Raw genomic sequence first — 18,007 nt, 5'->3', positions numbered from 1 at the left:
GATGTCCAGAATACTGTGGAATTTTGAAATGAAAACAGAGCTTTTTTGTATTGTATTCAATGGGGTACCAATACTTCCGTATCAACCGTTTACGTCATGCGCATACGTCATCATATCTAGACGTTTTCAACCGGAAGTGTGGCGGGAAATTTAAAATTGCACTTTATAAGTTAACCCGGCCGTATTGGCATGTGTTGCAACGTTAAGATTTCATCATTGATATATAAACTATCAGACTGCGTGGTCGGTAGTAGTGGGTTTCAGTAGGCCTTTAATTAAAACAATAATTCCCCACATCAACCTGTTTTCACCAGGAGGTCCACAGAGGTTCGTCTCAACACCAATTATCCTTGCTTTTTCTGCTATATATTTATATATAGTTTAGTAATCCCTGGTGAAAAGCCTTAGGCATGTTGTTTGGAGATTCAACATTTTTTCCAGTACACATTGTGTGCAAACTCAATACACAAAGTTAATCACTTGAAATTAAACAGAATAAACACTCTCTCATCGACTCCAACGTTCACAGCATGCATGTCCAATTTACAAAAGAAAAATTGCAGAAGGTCACGCACTCTTGAATCAAACTGCTTACTTTGTGTGCTGGGCAGCTTCACTCTTACCTAGAATGTTTTTCGATTGTGGTCTCAAGCGTGCCTGCGCTACGAGGGGGGAATCCATGCACAGAGATAAGGAGGAACATTTTGCTGTGAGAGACTGGGGATGTTAAGAAAAATAATATTACCGTATTTTCGGACTATAAGGCGCACTTAAAATCCTTTCATTTTCTCAAAAAACGACAGTGCGCCTTATAACCCGTTGCGCCTCATGTATGGAATAATTCTGGTTGTGCCTACCGACCTCGAAGCAATTTTATTTGGTACATGGTGTAATGACAAGTGTGACCAGTAGATGGTAGTCACACATAATAGCTACGTGTAGACTGCAATAGTAAACGACACCAAAAATAAAAATTTTCCATTACAAATAAAGAACATTACACACGGCACTAAAAAATCTTTCAAAATGTTTTAGTATGACTTTCAAGCCACACCGCTTGATGGATTGTTGGCCCATTACCGCTACCGTAGTCAGAGATACAAGTATTACTATGGTGTGTGTATAAGGATCGCAAAATGGCACCCATTAGCAGACATATTATCTGGGGTATTGTTTAACAATATTATGCAAAACCAACTTTTCTTACCTTCTGGTACCTGCTGATGTGTATTTGAGATCTGCATAAGTCCTGAAAATTTGTGCACGTCCGCCACTGTAGTCCGTGCCGATAACGTAGTCGATAAGCTTCTTCTTTTTCACTATCTTGTTGTTATGGGGCATTCACCCTCTGCTGTTGCCATTTGTAATATAAAGTAGCGTAAAGTTGTAACTTGTATCTCGCTATGAAAGCGCTAAAAACTACCAGTGTAGTGAGTTTACATAATTTACCCACGGAACTTTAGCTATTAGAGTCTCCGTCGGATGGTTTTTCACGGACACATTTCCGGCGTTGTTGCACGAGTGAGCCACGGATGAGGAGATGCTGCTCCGTTTTTTATTTAAGTAAAGTCTGAATGTCATTAAAACAGTTACCTCCATCTTTCGACACTTCTTCCACTCCCGTCCTTGCATGCTACACCGCTACAACAAAGATGACGGGGAGAAGACTGTCGAAGGTGAGCCACGTAAATAAAACCGCCCACAAAACGGCGCATCCTGAAGCGACTGTCAGAAAGTGACTTGAAGAGGGTCTGTAAAACATATTCTATGCAACATTCTGACCAAAGAACCACCATTACATGTTATGTAGACCACAAGGAAGTGTTTAAATTTAGAAAAAAACTAAAATAATATGACCCCTTTAATGCGCCCTATAATCCAGTGCGCCTTCTGTATGAAAAAAACCCTGACTAGACCTGCTCATCGGCAGTGCGCCTTGTAATCCGGTGCGCTCTATGGTCCGGAAAATACGGTAATAATAGTATGAATGAATAATAGTATTATTGTTTTATGCCGAGATTTTTACAGAGTCACATTGGACAATTGTTTTATTGTCAAATTTCAAGGTGGTATCCTTAAACAAATGCCTGTGTCGAGCAGGGCCAATAGTCAACATGTCTGTCTTTTTAGAGTTAAGATGCAAACAGTTGCTGGAGACTAATTGTTTCATTTCATTAGGACACACCTCCAGAAGACTACAATCTGGCATGTTGGTCAGTTTTAGGAGCATGTAAAGTTGGGTGTCATCAGCATAACTGTGAAAACTAACACCACATTCGCATATGATGCAAATGCTGTGATTAACGGTATCGAAGGCAGCGCTGAGATCAAGCAGTAGCGATATTGATAATGTATCGACATCCATAGTCACTTTTGCAAAGGACGTCTCATTAGAGGGATTTTCCCTGAAACATGACTAAAAAGTTCTAAAAGGTTGTTAGATACCAAGGCCCTGTTTACACTGCACACCAAATCTGATTGTTTTGCCCTCAAGTGAAACAAATCAGATATTTTTTGCCATCCTAAACGCTCCAAAGTGCTTCAAATCTAAACTCTTCACATCAGATTTGGGCCACATCAGGATGTAGTCTGAACCCGATTGAATTCGATCTTTTCAAACGTGACTGCAGTATAAATGAAAATGCACCCTGAATGCTACCTGCTTGCGACTTTTACGTCATCTTTGGGCAAGCTACATCATTCGGGTGCGTGGGAAAAGAATTGGCCTGCCAGTGGACTTGGATACGTCATCACATATGCGGTTTCAGTGTGCAAAGTATTTTGTCGGCGGCCGACTTTTCGGTGCATCACTAGTCAATAGTGCACAATTAATAGGCTATATGTAATACATACATATATATACTGTAGATACACATATATATATATATACATATTTATATATTGTTATTTGGGACGGCGTGGCGTGGTGAGGGTTCTAGGTTCGCTCCCCGCCTCTTGCCATCCAAATCACTTCCGTTGTGTTTTTGGGCAAGACTCTTCACCCTTGCCCCCAGTGCCGCTCACACTGGTGAATGAATGATGGGTGGTGGTCGGGGAGGCCGTGGGCGCAAATTGTCAGCCAAGCTTCTGTCAGCAGCTGTGGCTACAAATGTAGCTTACCACCACCGAAGTGTGAATGTGAGCACTTTGAGTATCTAGTTGATAGAAAAGCGCTATATAAATCTAATTTATTATTATTATTATTATTATAATTATTATTATTTTCAATGATCATTTACATACCATACAAGTGAAAAAAAAAAAAAAACAGTTATAAAAAAAACTATACATCCATCCATCCATTCATCCATTTTTACCGCCCTCTGGGTCGCGGGGGGGGCTGGAGCCTATCCATAAAATATTAAAAGTAAATGTAACAAATCGCAATTATAGGTATTATTTGTATTCCAGGATTAGATAAAAAGAATACCAAATTCTACCTTTTCTTGTGTTTCCTCAAACCAGTTCTGCATGTGGTGCCTACGGTAAATGGTGTGGTGCACCTAACAAAAAACCACCACGGACCCTAACATCTATTCTAATAATTGTCTTTCAGCTTTTCATTATTGACCACAATCAGGTGGACTGGCGCATTGCCATGACCAGCCACAGGGTTTTTGTCATCACGTTTGAGCTACTGGTCTGTGCTATCCATCCCGTCGGCATCTACTGGGAGGCGGGCCTTCACGGCAACTCCTCTTCCTCACCTCCGCTGTGTGATTCCGACCATCACAGTAAGACTTTGGCGAATTTGGAGCTGCTGCTGTCGGTGCTGATGTTCCTGCGCTTGTACCTGGTGCACAGAGCGGTCCTGCTGCACAGCAAGGTGCTGCTGAGCGCCTCCTACAGGAGCATCGGCTCGCTCAACAATATCAACTTCACCTTCCGCTTCGTACTCAAGGTCCTGATGAACAAGTACCCTGCACGCACGCTGCTCGTCTTCATCCTCTTCTTCTGGCTCACGGCATCTTGGATGCTGACTCTATGTGAGAGGTATGGCGCACATCTGTAAATTCTAATATAATGGCACCTCGGTTTGTACGCCACACTTTTCGTACGATACGCTTTTTGACTACAAAACATTTAGCCCTGGTTTTTGTATTCTGTTTTGGTTATCATGGGGCTAAACTTTGTGCCTAACAAATTATGTTTCCGCATCATTTTGCGGAATTGAGTGCGCAAACACAAAATCCCATTTTTTGGTGACTCAGTCTGTTATTTTTTAATTGATTTTATTGATATATTTTTATTTAATAATCCACCATGTGGCCAGAGAAAATTGTGAGTTACAGCACTTTGATAAAGAACGTGAGAAACACTATTGAGTTAAAAAAGAACTTAAAGCAAAGCACAAAGGCTCTCCCCTCCCCTTCTCCCTCTGCACTCATCTTTCCAAGAGTCTTCAGTAAAGGTAATATTCATTTATTCATTTAATTTGTCATTATACGTATTTCGCATAATTTGTGCATGTAAGACTGTAATTATTCTCTATAAAAGGTATTTTGTGTTAAAATTTCTGGGTGTGTGATTATTTGGATTTAATGGGTTTATTCGATTTGAGCCATTGTGCATTGTAACATACTTCTTGAATTCTCGGCTCCATGAAAGCTTCCAAAGATGGATATTAATTGTGTATGTTTTAATTTTTCTGAATTTTTTTTGAGGATACCATTTTTTCAAACACTGAAAGCAGTGTTGTTTGGATTGCAGTTTTACTATTAACAGGGGTTATCTTCTTTTTGCACTCAATAACAAATATAATGACCTGCATGAAACACATCTGTGTTTTATTTTATTTTGCTCAAATTTATATTGTAGCAGTTTTATATATTTTACAGTTCCTAACAACTTAAATGTTATGTTTAATGTTGTTGTTTTTCAAAATGTTTTTTAAATATAACTTTGCCTCTACAGTTTTCATTTGCATGTGTGTGTGTGTTTGTATGTGTCTGTTTGGGTCCATTTTGTGTTAAACTGTTAAGAATGGCATAATATTTAGTAAACAAACATTTGCATAAATCAAATAAATTGCCCAGCGTATGTTGGGTATACATTTTATTAAGGTACACTTATTAAAGTGCAATTAATTGTGATTAATTATTAGGTAACTACGGACAAAATGTGATTAATCTTGTTTAAATATTTTATTCGTTTGACAGCCTTAATTTCAATGTATATTTCAAGTCATGTTATTCACGGTAATAGGAACATCTCAAACAATAACGATTAGTTGTGATTAGTCTGTGTTGACTATGGACAAAATGTGACAGCCATAATTTCAACATTTATTTAAAATCATGCTATTTGTTAAGAACTTCTTAAAAAATAGTGGTAATCAGGATTACTCATGAGTCAACTATGGACAAAATGTAATTAATCGTGATTAAATATTTTAATCATTTGACAGCTGCAGTTTAAATATATAGTACTACTCAGGCTATTTAATAAGAACTTCCTTAACAGTCATGATAATCGTGATTTGTTATGAGTTAACTATGGACAACACCAACGATTAAATATTTTAATCATTTGACAGCCCTAGTTTTAATATATATTTCTAGTCATGGTATTTTTAATGTGAACTTCCTAAACAATTGTGGTAATCAGAATTAATTATGAGTTAACTATGGAGAAAATGTGATGAATCCCGATTAAATATTTCAATTGTTTGACAGCCCTAATTTCAATATATATTTAAAGTCATGCTTTTTCAAAAGACCTTCCTAAATAATCGGGATTAATTATGAGTTAACTGTGAACAAAATGTGATTAATCACGAGTAAATATTTTAATCATTTGACTGCCCTATTTTCACTGTATATTTTAAAGTCATGCTATTTCTTTCGTGAGATTCCTAGGCAATAGTGATAATCTTGATTAAGGATGAGTAAACTGGACAAAATGTGATGAATGGCTATTAAATATTTTAACATATTTTAACTTTTGACAGCCGTAATTTCAATATATATTTCAAATCTTGCTATTTGATAGAGACTTCATAAACAATAGCGAGTACAACCATTTTTCTTTAAATAAAAAAACTGGCCGAAGCTATACTAGTTTCTTTGGGGCCAAAACAGTGCCCCACCTCACACACAAACCCTCCAGTAACGTTCTGTTTTTTATCTATTTATTCATTTGTTAGAGACATTGCATATTAATGAACATCTGCAACAATACAGGTGTAATTATACCAGATTATATCACAACTGCTAAGGTTTAAGAACTGCCACAATGACATTGGATTCAATACACCAGGTTTGCATTGCAGCCAGAGCTATGCAGTAGACACAAATAGTTCCATTGTAAATTTAAAGTCATTAGTAGTAGTAGTTTATTTGTTATATAATGTTACATCATTTGCTAATTTATGCTTTATCTCCTGCAGGCAGACACAAGGGTCGACCGATCACATGGAAACCGCTTTGTGGCTTATCGCCATCACCTTCCTCACGGTGGGCTACGGCGACGTGGCACCCCACACTCGCTGTGGCAAGTCGGTGTGTCTCTTCACTGGAGTCATGGTAACTTTCTTTCATGCAAAGATGAAGGGTTAATTAAAGTCACGTTGAGAGAGGCCTTATCTGAATTTCACTTTTGCTGGGTTTTTTTTTTGTTTGCAACCAGCTTAAGATAAGCAGCACATACAATATGTTCCATTGCTGTTCCTCAAATATAATCTCTTATGTTGCTTTATGTGCAAAATATTCCTTGTGTTAAGATCTTTTCTGCTGCGCTGGCCTTTTCCTTGTCCTTAGTAAGTTTTGTCTAGTTTCATTTAGGCCTGAGACACTGACGATTAGTTTAACTAAATATATAATAATAATTTAATAATGCAATAAGAAAAAAAAGGAAGACAAATTCCCAAAATATTTGTTACTCAATGACAGAGATATTCAACTAAATTGTTTTGGCGACCACAGGATTTTGGTCTATTTATATCAGGAGTCACCAACGCGGTGCCCGCGGGCCCCAGGTCGCCCGTAAGGACCAGATAGGTCGCCCGTAAGGACCAGATAGGTCGCCCGTAAGGACCAGATAGGTCGCCCGTAAGGACCAGATGAGTCGCCCGCTGGCCTGTTCTAAAAATAGCAGCACTTATCAGTGAGCTGCCTCTATTTTTTAAATTGTATTTATTTACTAGTGTGACAGTCCTAACTGTCGTGCGGGCTCTCAGGACCATCCAGGGAAGACATTGTCGTGAGACGGTTTAGACTTTATTATTTTAATCACAGTCTTTTGCGTGCTTTTCAGCAGCTGCCTTTTTTCTCACGTGAGCACATGAATGGTTTCCTCCCGTCCGCCGTCTTTCTCCGTCTCCTCCCTTGATGTTCACGTCTCTCGCCCTTTTATACGGTCCGAGAGGGTGATTGCACTGTCCACAGCTGCGCGCTCCACGCACCTTATGCTGATTGCGGCGTCGCTCCCAGCGCGCCCCACCTTGCCGCTCGATCGTCCACGCCTCCTCGCCGCCATCTTGGAGCGGGCGCCGTCAGTCCGCCGGCCCAGCCTCCCCACAACTAGCAAGCTGGTCTCGCTTTGCTCGACATTTTTAATTCTAAGAGAGACAAAACTCAAATAGAATTTGAAAATCCAAGAAAATATTTTAAAGATTTAGTCTTCACTTGTTTAAATAAATTCATTTCTTTTTTTACTTTGCTTCTTATAATTTACAGAAAGACAATTTTAGAGAAAAAATAGAACCTTAAAAATGATTTTAGGATTTTTAAACACATATACCTTTTTACCTTTTAAATTCCTTCCTCTTCTTTCCTGACAATTTAAATCAATGTTCAAGTAAATTTATTTTTTTTATTGTAAAGAATAATAAATCAATTTTAATTTAATTCTTCATTTTAGCTTCTGTTTTTTTGACGAAGAATATTTGTGAAATATTTCTTCAAATTTATTATGATTAAAATTCAAAAAAAATATTCTGGCAAATCTACAAAATCTGTAGAATCTGAGGCTTTTGACAAAGTTGCAGAAAAGTACTCTCAGGTCATAAACAGAGTTGGGCAAGAGTTTGAGAACAGGTTTTGTGACCTGGATCAGTTTGAGCCATGCCATGTATGTCGTTCATTTCTAATCCTTTCATGAACGTGGACATATCAGGCATTGCTGAGCAGTTAAGTGCAACATTCAGCCTGGATGCTGAACAGGTGGAGATTGGAATTGTAACACTGCAAAATGACCGCCACCTCAAAGCCCACCAGGCTGCACCAAACTTTTGGTGCCTTGTTGACACAGAAAAGTACAGTGGTGTATGCGCAGCAGCTATGAAGATTGCAAGCCTGTTTGGTTCAACTTATCTTTGTGAATCAGCCTCTTCTGACATGAACTTCATAAAGAACAAACACAGAACACGCCTCACTGATGCACATCTGCAAGACTCACTCAGAGTTGCAATGTCAAGTTACACACCAGAGTACAACACACTAGTTAACAGCATGCAATGCCAGGCTTCCCACTAACTGACAAAGAAACAGATAACAGATTTGGTGTCCAGTTCAAAGTGTGACATGATTTATTTAAACATTTGAGAGTTGACTTTTGTATTTTACATGAGTTGTTATTTGTACAAACATGTTGCAAAGTAATTCATGATTTGTTAAAAAAAATGTTAGTGGTTAGCTAGTTAAAATGGGATATTGTGATTTCACAAGACTGTCTTAGAAGTGATCATTTGAAAATGTTCAATTTGAAAAATGTGCACTTAGAGAAAATATAAAAATAAAGTGTTGCATATTGATATTTATCTGTTTCTATATATATTTATTGTGAGAAATCATTAAGATGATCAGTGTTTCCACAAAGATAAATATAATTAATTATTAATAATAACATAGAGTTAAAGGTAAATTGAGCAAATTGGCTATTTCTGGCAATTTATTTAAGTGTGTATCAAAATGGTAGCCCTTTGCATTAATCAGTACCCAAGAAGTAGCTCTTGGTTTCAAAAATGTTGGTGACCGCTGACTTATATTGTCATAGTTACAGGAGCGCTCGACTGTTTTTAAGGGCGTTCTGCAAAAATGCTAGTCCCCCACCCCGTTTCTTTGTTAGGATTATAAGTCATTCTTCACCTAAATGGGAATATATGAACATCCTATCAGTCGGCATCCTAATAGCAGCAGGCCTTGTACAGTAAGTGATGTTTTATTTTTATTTTTTTAAATTATTTGTTAGCTCTCATAAAGTCTGCAGTGAGTAATAATCAGTGATGGAGAATTAATTTGCTGTGTATTCTTAGATGATCAAAATACGTAAATATTAAATGTTATTATAAATTTGCCCGTTACTACATTACATATGTACTTACATCATGTATATAAAACCCTAATGGAGGTGTTTGAATATTTTTTATGGGCTTTATAGGCAGAATAGAGCGGCTCCCATAGGCTCCATTGTAAGCAGGCTTCTGATCATATTTAATACCACAAGGCATTCACACACATGTTAATATTTAGAATGGAAAAAAACAACAACCATCCATCGTCTTGTATTTCATAATGATTTTGAACGATAGGCAAACTTCCAAAAAAAGTGCAGTTTCCCTTTAGGAGGGGCGGTGATGAATGTGCAATCAGATTCATGTGTTGGGCCCTTTTGCATAATTAAAAACATTTATAAAATTACAGTTCATTTTATGGAACCTTTATACGTTTGTATTTTGTGAGGAAGCAAATGGAAGAGATTCAGTGGAATGGCCCACACAGTAATATCTCAAGTTGCATTTTATATACTGTGGCATACAGTTGTAGTGAAGTTTGACTTAGTTGTCACAGGATTCAAAGGATAAAACAAGCAGGGTATAAGCTGAACAGTGTGAGAGAAGTTATGTGTTGTGGGAATAAGTCTGGCTAGAACACCTCTGTAGTACAGCGGAAAACAATCTTTTCTATGCCTCCATCGCCCCTTGCTTTTTATAAGTCTATACCCTTATAAGGCAAAGCTTTCCATCCCGTCCATTTTTAGGGGCTTTTATGGCAGCACCGCAACTACAGGGTGTGCCAACCTGTACCCACCAGAACTCGGAAAAAGATTCACGTCGTTGTCCCTGCGGAGCGCTGGTGGGAGTCAGCGTGACTGCTTGCACCTGCAAGATGGAGGAAAAGTGCTTAATGGCCTACTGAAATGAAATTTTCTTATTTAAACGGGGATAGCAGATCCATTCTATGTGTCATACTTGATCATTTCGCGATATTGCCATATTTTTGCTGAAAGGATTTAGTAGAGAACATCGACGATAAAGTTTGCAACTTTTGGTCGCTGATTAAAAAAAGCCTTGCCTGTACCGAAAGTAGCTTGACGTCGCAGGTTGAAGGGCTCCTCACATTTCCCCATTGTTTACACCAGCAGCGAGAGCGATTCGGACCGAGAAAGCGACGATTACCCCATTAATTTGAGCGAGGATGAAAGATTTGTGGATGAGGAACGTAAGAGTGAAGGACTAGAGTGCAGTGCAGGACGTATCTTTTTTCCCTCTGACCGTAACTTAGGTACAAGGGCTCATTGAATTCCACACTTTCTCCTTTTTCTATTGTGGATCACGGATTTGTATTTTAAACCACCTCGGATACTATATCCTCTTGAAAATGAGAGTCGACCTCCTGCTCCGGCCCGGCTGCACCAAATGATAATATAAATACATTTAATAAAGTCAAAATACAAGTAAGGCAACAAGAGAAGTATCCTACACTTCTCTTTTGTAAAGTAAATCTGAACAGCCGATATGGGCATCTACATCTGCTATATGATTTGCCCGAGAAGCTGGGCAGGACATTAAAAAAAAAAAAAAAAAAAAAAAAAAAAAGAGAGTCGAGAACGCGAAATGGACATTCACAGTGAGTTTTATCTCCACGACAATACATCGGGGAAGCACTTTAGCTACGGAGCTAACGTGATAGCATCGTGCTTAAATGCAGATAGAAACAAAAGAAATAAGCCCCTGATTGAAAGGATAGACAGAAGATCAACAATACTACTATCAGGAGACACCGAACCAAACACTGGACCTGTAACCACACGGTTAATGTTGTGCCGCCTGTCGAAGCCTAGCAATGCTGTTGCTAACGACGCCATTGAAGCTAACTTAGCTACGGGACCTCGTCAGAGCTATGATAAAAACATTACCGCTCCACCTACGCCAGCCCTCATCTGCTCATCAACACCCGTGCTCACCTGCGTTCCAGCGATCGACGGCGCGACGAAGGACTTCACCCGATCATCGATACGGTCGGCAGCTAGCGTCGGATAGCGCGTCTGCTATCCAACTCAAAGTCCTCCTGGTTGTGTTGCTGCAGCCAGCCGCTAATACACCGATCCCACCTACAGCTTTCTTCTTTGCGGTCTCCATTGTTCATTAAACAAATTGCAAAAGATTCACCAACACAGATGTCCAGAATACTGTGGAATTTTGCGATGAAAACAGAGCTGTTTGTATTGGGATACAATTTGTCCCAATACTTCCGCTTTAACCATTGACGTCACGCGCAAACGTCATCATACCTAGACGTTTTCAACCGGAAGTTTCCCGAGAAATTTAAAATTGCACTTTATAAGTTAACCTGGCTGTATTGGCATGTGTTGCAATGTTAAGATTTCATCATTGATATATAAACTATCAGACTGCGTGGTCGGTAGTAGTGGGTTTCAGTAGGCCTTTAAGGAGCATTACTTCCAGCCTCAATGTCATTGTGTGTGGTTGATTTTTCATGGCGGCTGAAGGACAAAAGTATTGGGACACCTGGTCACTACAAACGACATGGTCTACCAACTTTTCTCAGAAGACTTTGGACAAGGTTTTGAAGCGTGTCTCTGGGGTCATAGGTCACTGGTACCCAAGCGAGTGCCTGGTGGCTCACCATGTTTGTTCAAAGTCATCCTAAGGGACTTTTTTTCAACACCAAACACGTCCAAGCATGTCGTTATGGACATTGCTCTGTGTACCGGAAATGTAAAAAGGCTGTCCTCAAAGTGTTCACACAAAATATTATTCAGTCGTCCCTCCTCACATCGCGCTTCAAATATCGCGGCTTCTCCATATTGCAATTTTTTGGGGGATGTTTCCTTGAAGCATTTTTTGGTTCTAAATTGATGTGTATTTCTGCTCTTGTCATCCTCGTTCGGACAGAAGGGTGACACGGCAGTGCGGCTGGATCAAAAGAGACGTCGGAGACGCTTTACTGAACCAAAACTTTATTTATTACAAGCGAGCGTCATTATACAGGACCGCAGTTCCTGGAGGAGGTCAGGTCAAAAATTAAGCACTCCTAACTTGGAGAAGCCAAACAATCAGTTTTATATTCCTACCTCCTGTCTGTGTATGTATGTGTGTGTGTGCGTGTGCGTGTGTGTGTGTGTGTGTGTGTATGTGAATGTGTGTGTGTGTGGGCTAAGTCAGGAGAGCGCATCCTGGCCATAAAGGGGATGTTTGTGTGTAAGTGACTGAAAAGAAAACAGATGCCGGTCGTATCTTAGATGCTGTCATTAGGCTAAACATGTAGTCTCTTCTCAAGGATAGGGCCATCACCTTGGCATACCAAGGTCCAATTTTATTGCCTTTTCTTCCACGAGAACTAATCCAATCCACACACAAATGTCAGTACTAAAGGGCCCTATGTTATCATGTGCCCAAACTGAAATGCTACTATTTACTTAAACCTGGTGGTTGGCTTTCTCCAAGATGAATACGTATGAAAACATTACAGTAGTATTGGCCACTAGAGGAGACAAAACCTATCAGAGCACGCTGTTCAGTATTGTGGCCACGGATTGGCTAAGCCTCAGGCAGCATTACTATATTGGATTAAAAGCGTGTAAAGGTGACTAAAGTGTGTTATTTCATGTCTAGAGGGCTCTAATATTGTTGACAAATTTCTTTAGAAAGTCGTAAACAGGTTTTTATGAAAATATTTGACTTATAATTAATGATTCTTACTTCACAGAAATGTGTTTATCCAGTTCAACCAATCAACAGCCGTAGAAGGGGGGGACGACTGGGTAATTTTTAGGAAAGTCCCTGGTAGCATAAAAAAAATATATCATTAGATGTGTTAGAATCAAAAACACTTCCTTCATGCTGGATCTTACTCTTTCCTTTCTTTTTCTGATGCAGTCTGAAGAGAAAAAAGGTAAAACATGTTTTTGTTAATATTTGTGGGTTTGAGCATTGTCCGATGACGCGTGTGTGTGTGTGTGTGTGTGTGTGTGTGTGTGTGTGTGTTTGTGTTACTGTCTGGTGTGTGTGTCTATTTTTGTTTTATGGTCCATCTTAATCTTTTCCATCATTCTGTCCAACTGATGCCCAGCAATAGCAGCCAGCTATTCTCAGAGGAAACCTGCACTGTTATAGTAATGCTAAACAGCCTCGTGTTTAACTATACTCGATCCTCTATGTAAATATAACGTTATGATTTATTAGACAAAACCATAAGAGGTATGAGGAGGGACATCAGTTCTGTGTCGCTGTGTCACTTCGTTCGAAATATTTGTTGATGCGTTCGGTAGAGTGTATTTTACTAATGGACAACGTTTGTGTTTCAGGGTGTAGCCTGCACCGCAATGCTTGTCGCCGTGGTAACCAAGAAGCTTGCATTGAATAAAGGAGAGAAGCACGTGCACTTTTTTATGCTGGACATCCAGATCTCCAAAGGGGTAGGTGTTGTTTTTAATGCAAAAAAGAAAAAAAAAAGTTATTCATTTACTCATGATTATTTTGTTCAAAGTAACAAACTTAAAAAAACGAATTAAAGTAATTATACCAAATATTCGAAGATGACAATAATATTAAATAATGATTAAATAAAGATTTTTAATTAAATAAAAAGGGTGTTTTTGAGAATGACAATTTACAGAATGATTGTGTGTGCGAAAAAGACAATTCAGAGAATGGTTAATTTCAATTTTATTCAAAGCCATGTATGTATATTAGGTGATGATATTCATCCATCCATACATCCATCTTCTACCGCTTAGCCAAGGTCGGGTCGCGGGGGCAGCAGCCTAAGCAGGGAAGCTCAGACTTCCCTCTCCCCAGCCACTTCGTCCAGCTCCTCCCGGGGGATCCCGAGGCGTTCCCAGGCCAGCCGGGAGACATAGTCTTCCCAACGTGTCCTGGGTCTTCCCCGTGGCCTCCTACCGGTCGGACGTGCCCGAAACACCTCCCAAGGGAGGCGTTCGGGTGGCATTCTGACCAGATGCCCGAACCACCTCATCTGGCTCCTCTCGATGTGGCGGAGCAGCGGCTTTACTTTGAGCTCCTCCCGGATGACAGAGCTTCTCACCATATCTCTAAGGGAGAGCCCCGCCACCCGGTGGAGGAAGCTCATTTCGGCCGCTTGTACCCGTGATCTTGTCCTTTCGGTCATAACCCAAAGCTCATGGCCATAGGTGAGGATGGGAACGTAGATCGACCGGTAAATTGAGAGCTTTGCCTTCCGGCTCAGCTCCTTCTTCACCACAACGGATCGATACAGCGTCCGCATTACTGAACACGCCGCACCGATCCACCTGTTGATCTCGCGATCCACTCTTCCCTAACTCGTGAACAATACTCAGAGGTACTTGATGATATTCAATCTCTTCAATAGATGATATTCAATAAAATAAAATAAATCACAATCCATCCATTTTCTATGGCTTGTCCCTCTTGGGACATGTGTATATATATATATATTAGAGCTGTGAATCTTTGGGTGTCCCACGATTCGATTCAATACTGATTCTTGGGGTCACGATTCGATTCAAAATCGATTTTTTTTCAATTCAACACGATTCTCGATTCAAAAACGATTTTTTCCCAATTCAAAACGATTCTCTATTGATTCAGTACATAGGATTTCAGCAGGATCTACCCCAGTCTGCTGACATGCAAGCAGAGTAGTAGATTTTTGTAAAAAGCTTTTATAATTGTAAAGGACAATGTTTTATCAACTGACTGCAATAATGTAAATTTGTTTTAACTATTAAATTAACCAAAAATATGACTTATTTTATCTTTGTGAAAATATTGGACACAGTGCGTTGTCAAGTTTATGAGATGCAATGCAAGTGTAAGCCACACTGACACTATTGTTCTTTTTTTTTTATTTTTATAAATGTCTAATGATAATGTCAATGAGGGTTTACTGGGTCGGGTTTGGTTTTGGAATTAGATTGCATTGTTATGGTATTGCTGTGTATTGTTGTGTTGGATTTATTAATTTTAAAAAAATTAAAAAATCCAAAAAAAAAATAGATTTTTTAAAAATGAGAAACGATTCTGAATCGCACAATGTGAGAATTGCGATTCGAATTCGATATATATAGATATATAAATATATATATATATATATATATATATATGTATATATATATATATATATATATATATATATATATATATATACAGTATATATATATACAGTATATATATATATATATATATGTATGTATGTATGTATGTATATAAATATATATATATATATATATATATGTATATATACAGTATATATATATATATATATATATATATATATATATATATATATATATATATATATACATATGCATGTATATATATATATATATATATATATATATATATATATATATATATATATATATATATATATATATATATATATAGGCAGGCTCCAACACCCCCCGCGATCCCAAAGAAGGGACAAGCGGTAGGAAATGGATGGATGGATATATATAATTTTTTTTTTTCATATTTACAGTATCTCCAAATGGTAATCAATCATGAGCATATTTTATGCTCTTTCATGCTTTTATGACTTCAGTATGAAAAATAAAGATGCGTATACTACTACCACCGCAAATAATAGTAATAATGATAGAATATAATTATTGTGTTTTTATTTAGTTTTATATGGAGGGCCAAGTTGGACATAAATAAATAAATATATATTTAATTCCCATTACAATTAATTAATGACTCATCTAAGTAATAATTAAAATGTATTATTGAATGTGGCATTAATTTATTTAATGTAAAATGACATTTCTATATTTCATCATTCAGTTAATTCTTGATTTTATTATTTATTCATAAAGCGCTGTCAATGGCCAAATGGGACAAAATTAAATACATAAATATGTAAATCATTAATTAAATGTGACAATAGTTAATTAAATCATTAAATAATTATGAAATCAATTGATGATTAATTCATTAATAAGGAAAACTACAATTAATTATATGATTAAATAACTTAATGTAGTTTCATATTAAATAATCTCTGTATGTATTTGATGTAATTATATACAATATGTATCCTGTAATCATATACTAAATATTGTGATATAAGGTTAATATGTAATTATATACTAAATAATGTTATACAAGATTAATATGTATTTATATACTAAATATTGTAATATATGGTCAATATGTATTGTGTTGTTGATAAAGAAAATCTAATTATTATATCTGCGTGATGGGGCAGGACATTAAAAGCCTGTGCTTCTTCCTGCTCCTTTTTGGACATATACTATTATTTATTTACTTTTTTTAAATTTAAATATTACTATTGTTTTTTTTTCAGATGACGTTATTGTATTGAGGATGCTATTTTGTTTGAACTGCGCTGATGGAGAGTTGTTTTTGGTTTTGTTATGCTTGAAAAAAAAATGAACAAAAAGTCATTCTTAATCAACGACAGTAATTATTTAAAGATTGATTTATTTACCGTTATCCCATTTGGCCCTTCATAGTTTAAATCAGTTGAATGATGTGTTGACTGATTTTTTTCTCTCTCTTTCTTGGCTAAATATTATGAAAGTAGTGTTTGCTCATGTTCCCATCGTTGCTTATGGTGGGAGAAGAGGATGGAAGCTTGACTAATTTCCACGTGTCATGTGCATGTTTTGTTTTGTGTTTATTTTTAGCCCCCGCCAACCTCTTTAAAGCCTTTACAAGGCGTCAAACAGAGGAAATAATCTTTTGTCCGGAAAGCAGCTTGTGTCAGTTCAGGACGGCAGCGACAGCCAGGAAACTGGTAGCGCATGCATGATGTTCAATGTGCGTGTGTGTTTATGTCATTGTAGTGATCGTATTGTGGGGGCAAAGACGATGACAAATTCACGCTGCAGGGGCTCCTGTTTTATGACACATACTGTACATTTTCTATATATATATGACACATTCGCATACAGTAGATTTGATTGGTGAATTTCTAGGAAATGAATGTTAGCAAGCATGAGGGAGGTGTCTAATAAATAAACTACTTTAAAGGCCTACTGAAATGAATTTTTAAAATTTAAACGGGGATAGCAGATCCATTCTATGTGTCATACTTGATCATTTCGCGATATTGCCATATTTTTGCTGAAAGGATTTAGTAGAGAACATCGACGAGAAAGTTTGCAACTTTTGGTCGCTGATAAAAAAAGCCTTGCCTTTAAAAGAAGTAGCGTGACGTCGCAGGTTGAAGGGCTCCTCACATTTCCCCATTGTTTACACCAACAGCGAGAGCAATTCGGACCGAGAAAGCGACGATTACCCCATTAATTTGAGCAAGGATGAAAGATTCGTGGATGAGGAACGTGAGAGTGAAGGACTAGAGTGCAGTGCAGGACATATCTTTTTTCGCTCTGACCGTAACTTAGGTACAAGGGTTCATTGGATTCCACACTTTGTCCTTTTTCTATTGTGGATCACGGATTTGTATTTTAAACCACCTCGGATACTATATCCTCTTGAAAATGAGAGACGAGAACGCGAAATGGACATTCACAGTGAGTTTTATCTCCACGACAATACATCGGCAAAGCTCTTTAGCTACGGAGCTAACGTGATAGCATCGGGCTTAAATGCAGATAGAAACAAAAGAAATAAACCCCTGACTGGAAGGATAGACAGAAAATCAACAATACTATTAAACCATGGACCTGTAACTACACGGTTAATGCTTTCCAGCCTGGCGAAGCTTAACAATGCTGTTGCTAACGACGCCATTGAAGCTAACTTAGCAACGGGACCTCACAGAGCTATGCTAAA

The 18,007-nt window shown here is 37.9% G+C and overlaps 1 protein-coding gene across 1 annotated transcript in view; it reads left to right on the top strand.

Annotated features, from left to right (window-relative positions):
* The window catches only part of kcnn4 (potassium intermediate/small conductance calcium-activated channel, subfamily N, member 4), an 80,455-nt gene that overhangs the window by 32,075 nt on the left and 30,373 nt on the right, over positions 1-18,007 (top strand). The window contains exons 3-5 of the mRNA XM_062063201.1: positions 3,557-3,993; positions 6,389-6,524; positions 13,549-13,659. Coding sequence (XP_061919185.1) covers positions 3,557-3,993; positions 6,389-6,524; positions 13,549-13,659 — 684 coding nt within the window. The remainder of the gene's footprint in view (positions 1-3,556; positions 3,994-6,388; positions 6,525-13,548; positions 13,660-18,007) is intronic.

Source organism: Entelurus aequoreus, linkage group LG11, assembly GCF_033978785.1.
Source record: "Entelurus aequoreus isolate RoL-2023_Sb linkage group LG11, RoL_Eaeq_v1.1, whole genome shotgun sequence".
Taxonomy (NCBI): Eukaryota; Metazoa; Chordata; class Actinopteri; order Syngnathiformes; family Syngnathidae; genus Entelurus; species Entelurus aequoreus.
Note: the sequence above shows the minus strand (reverse complement) of the source record. Positions and strands in the feature narration are given on the sequence as shown.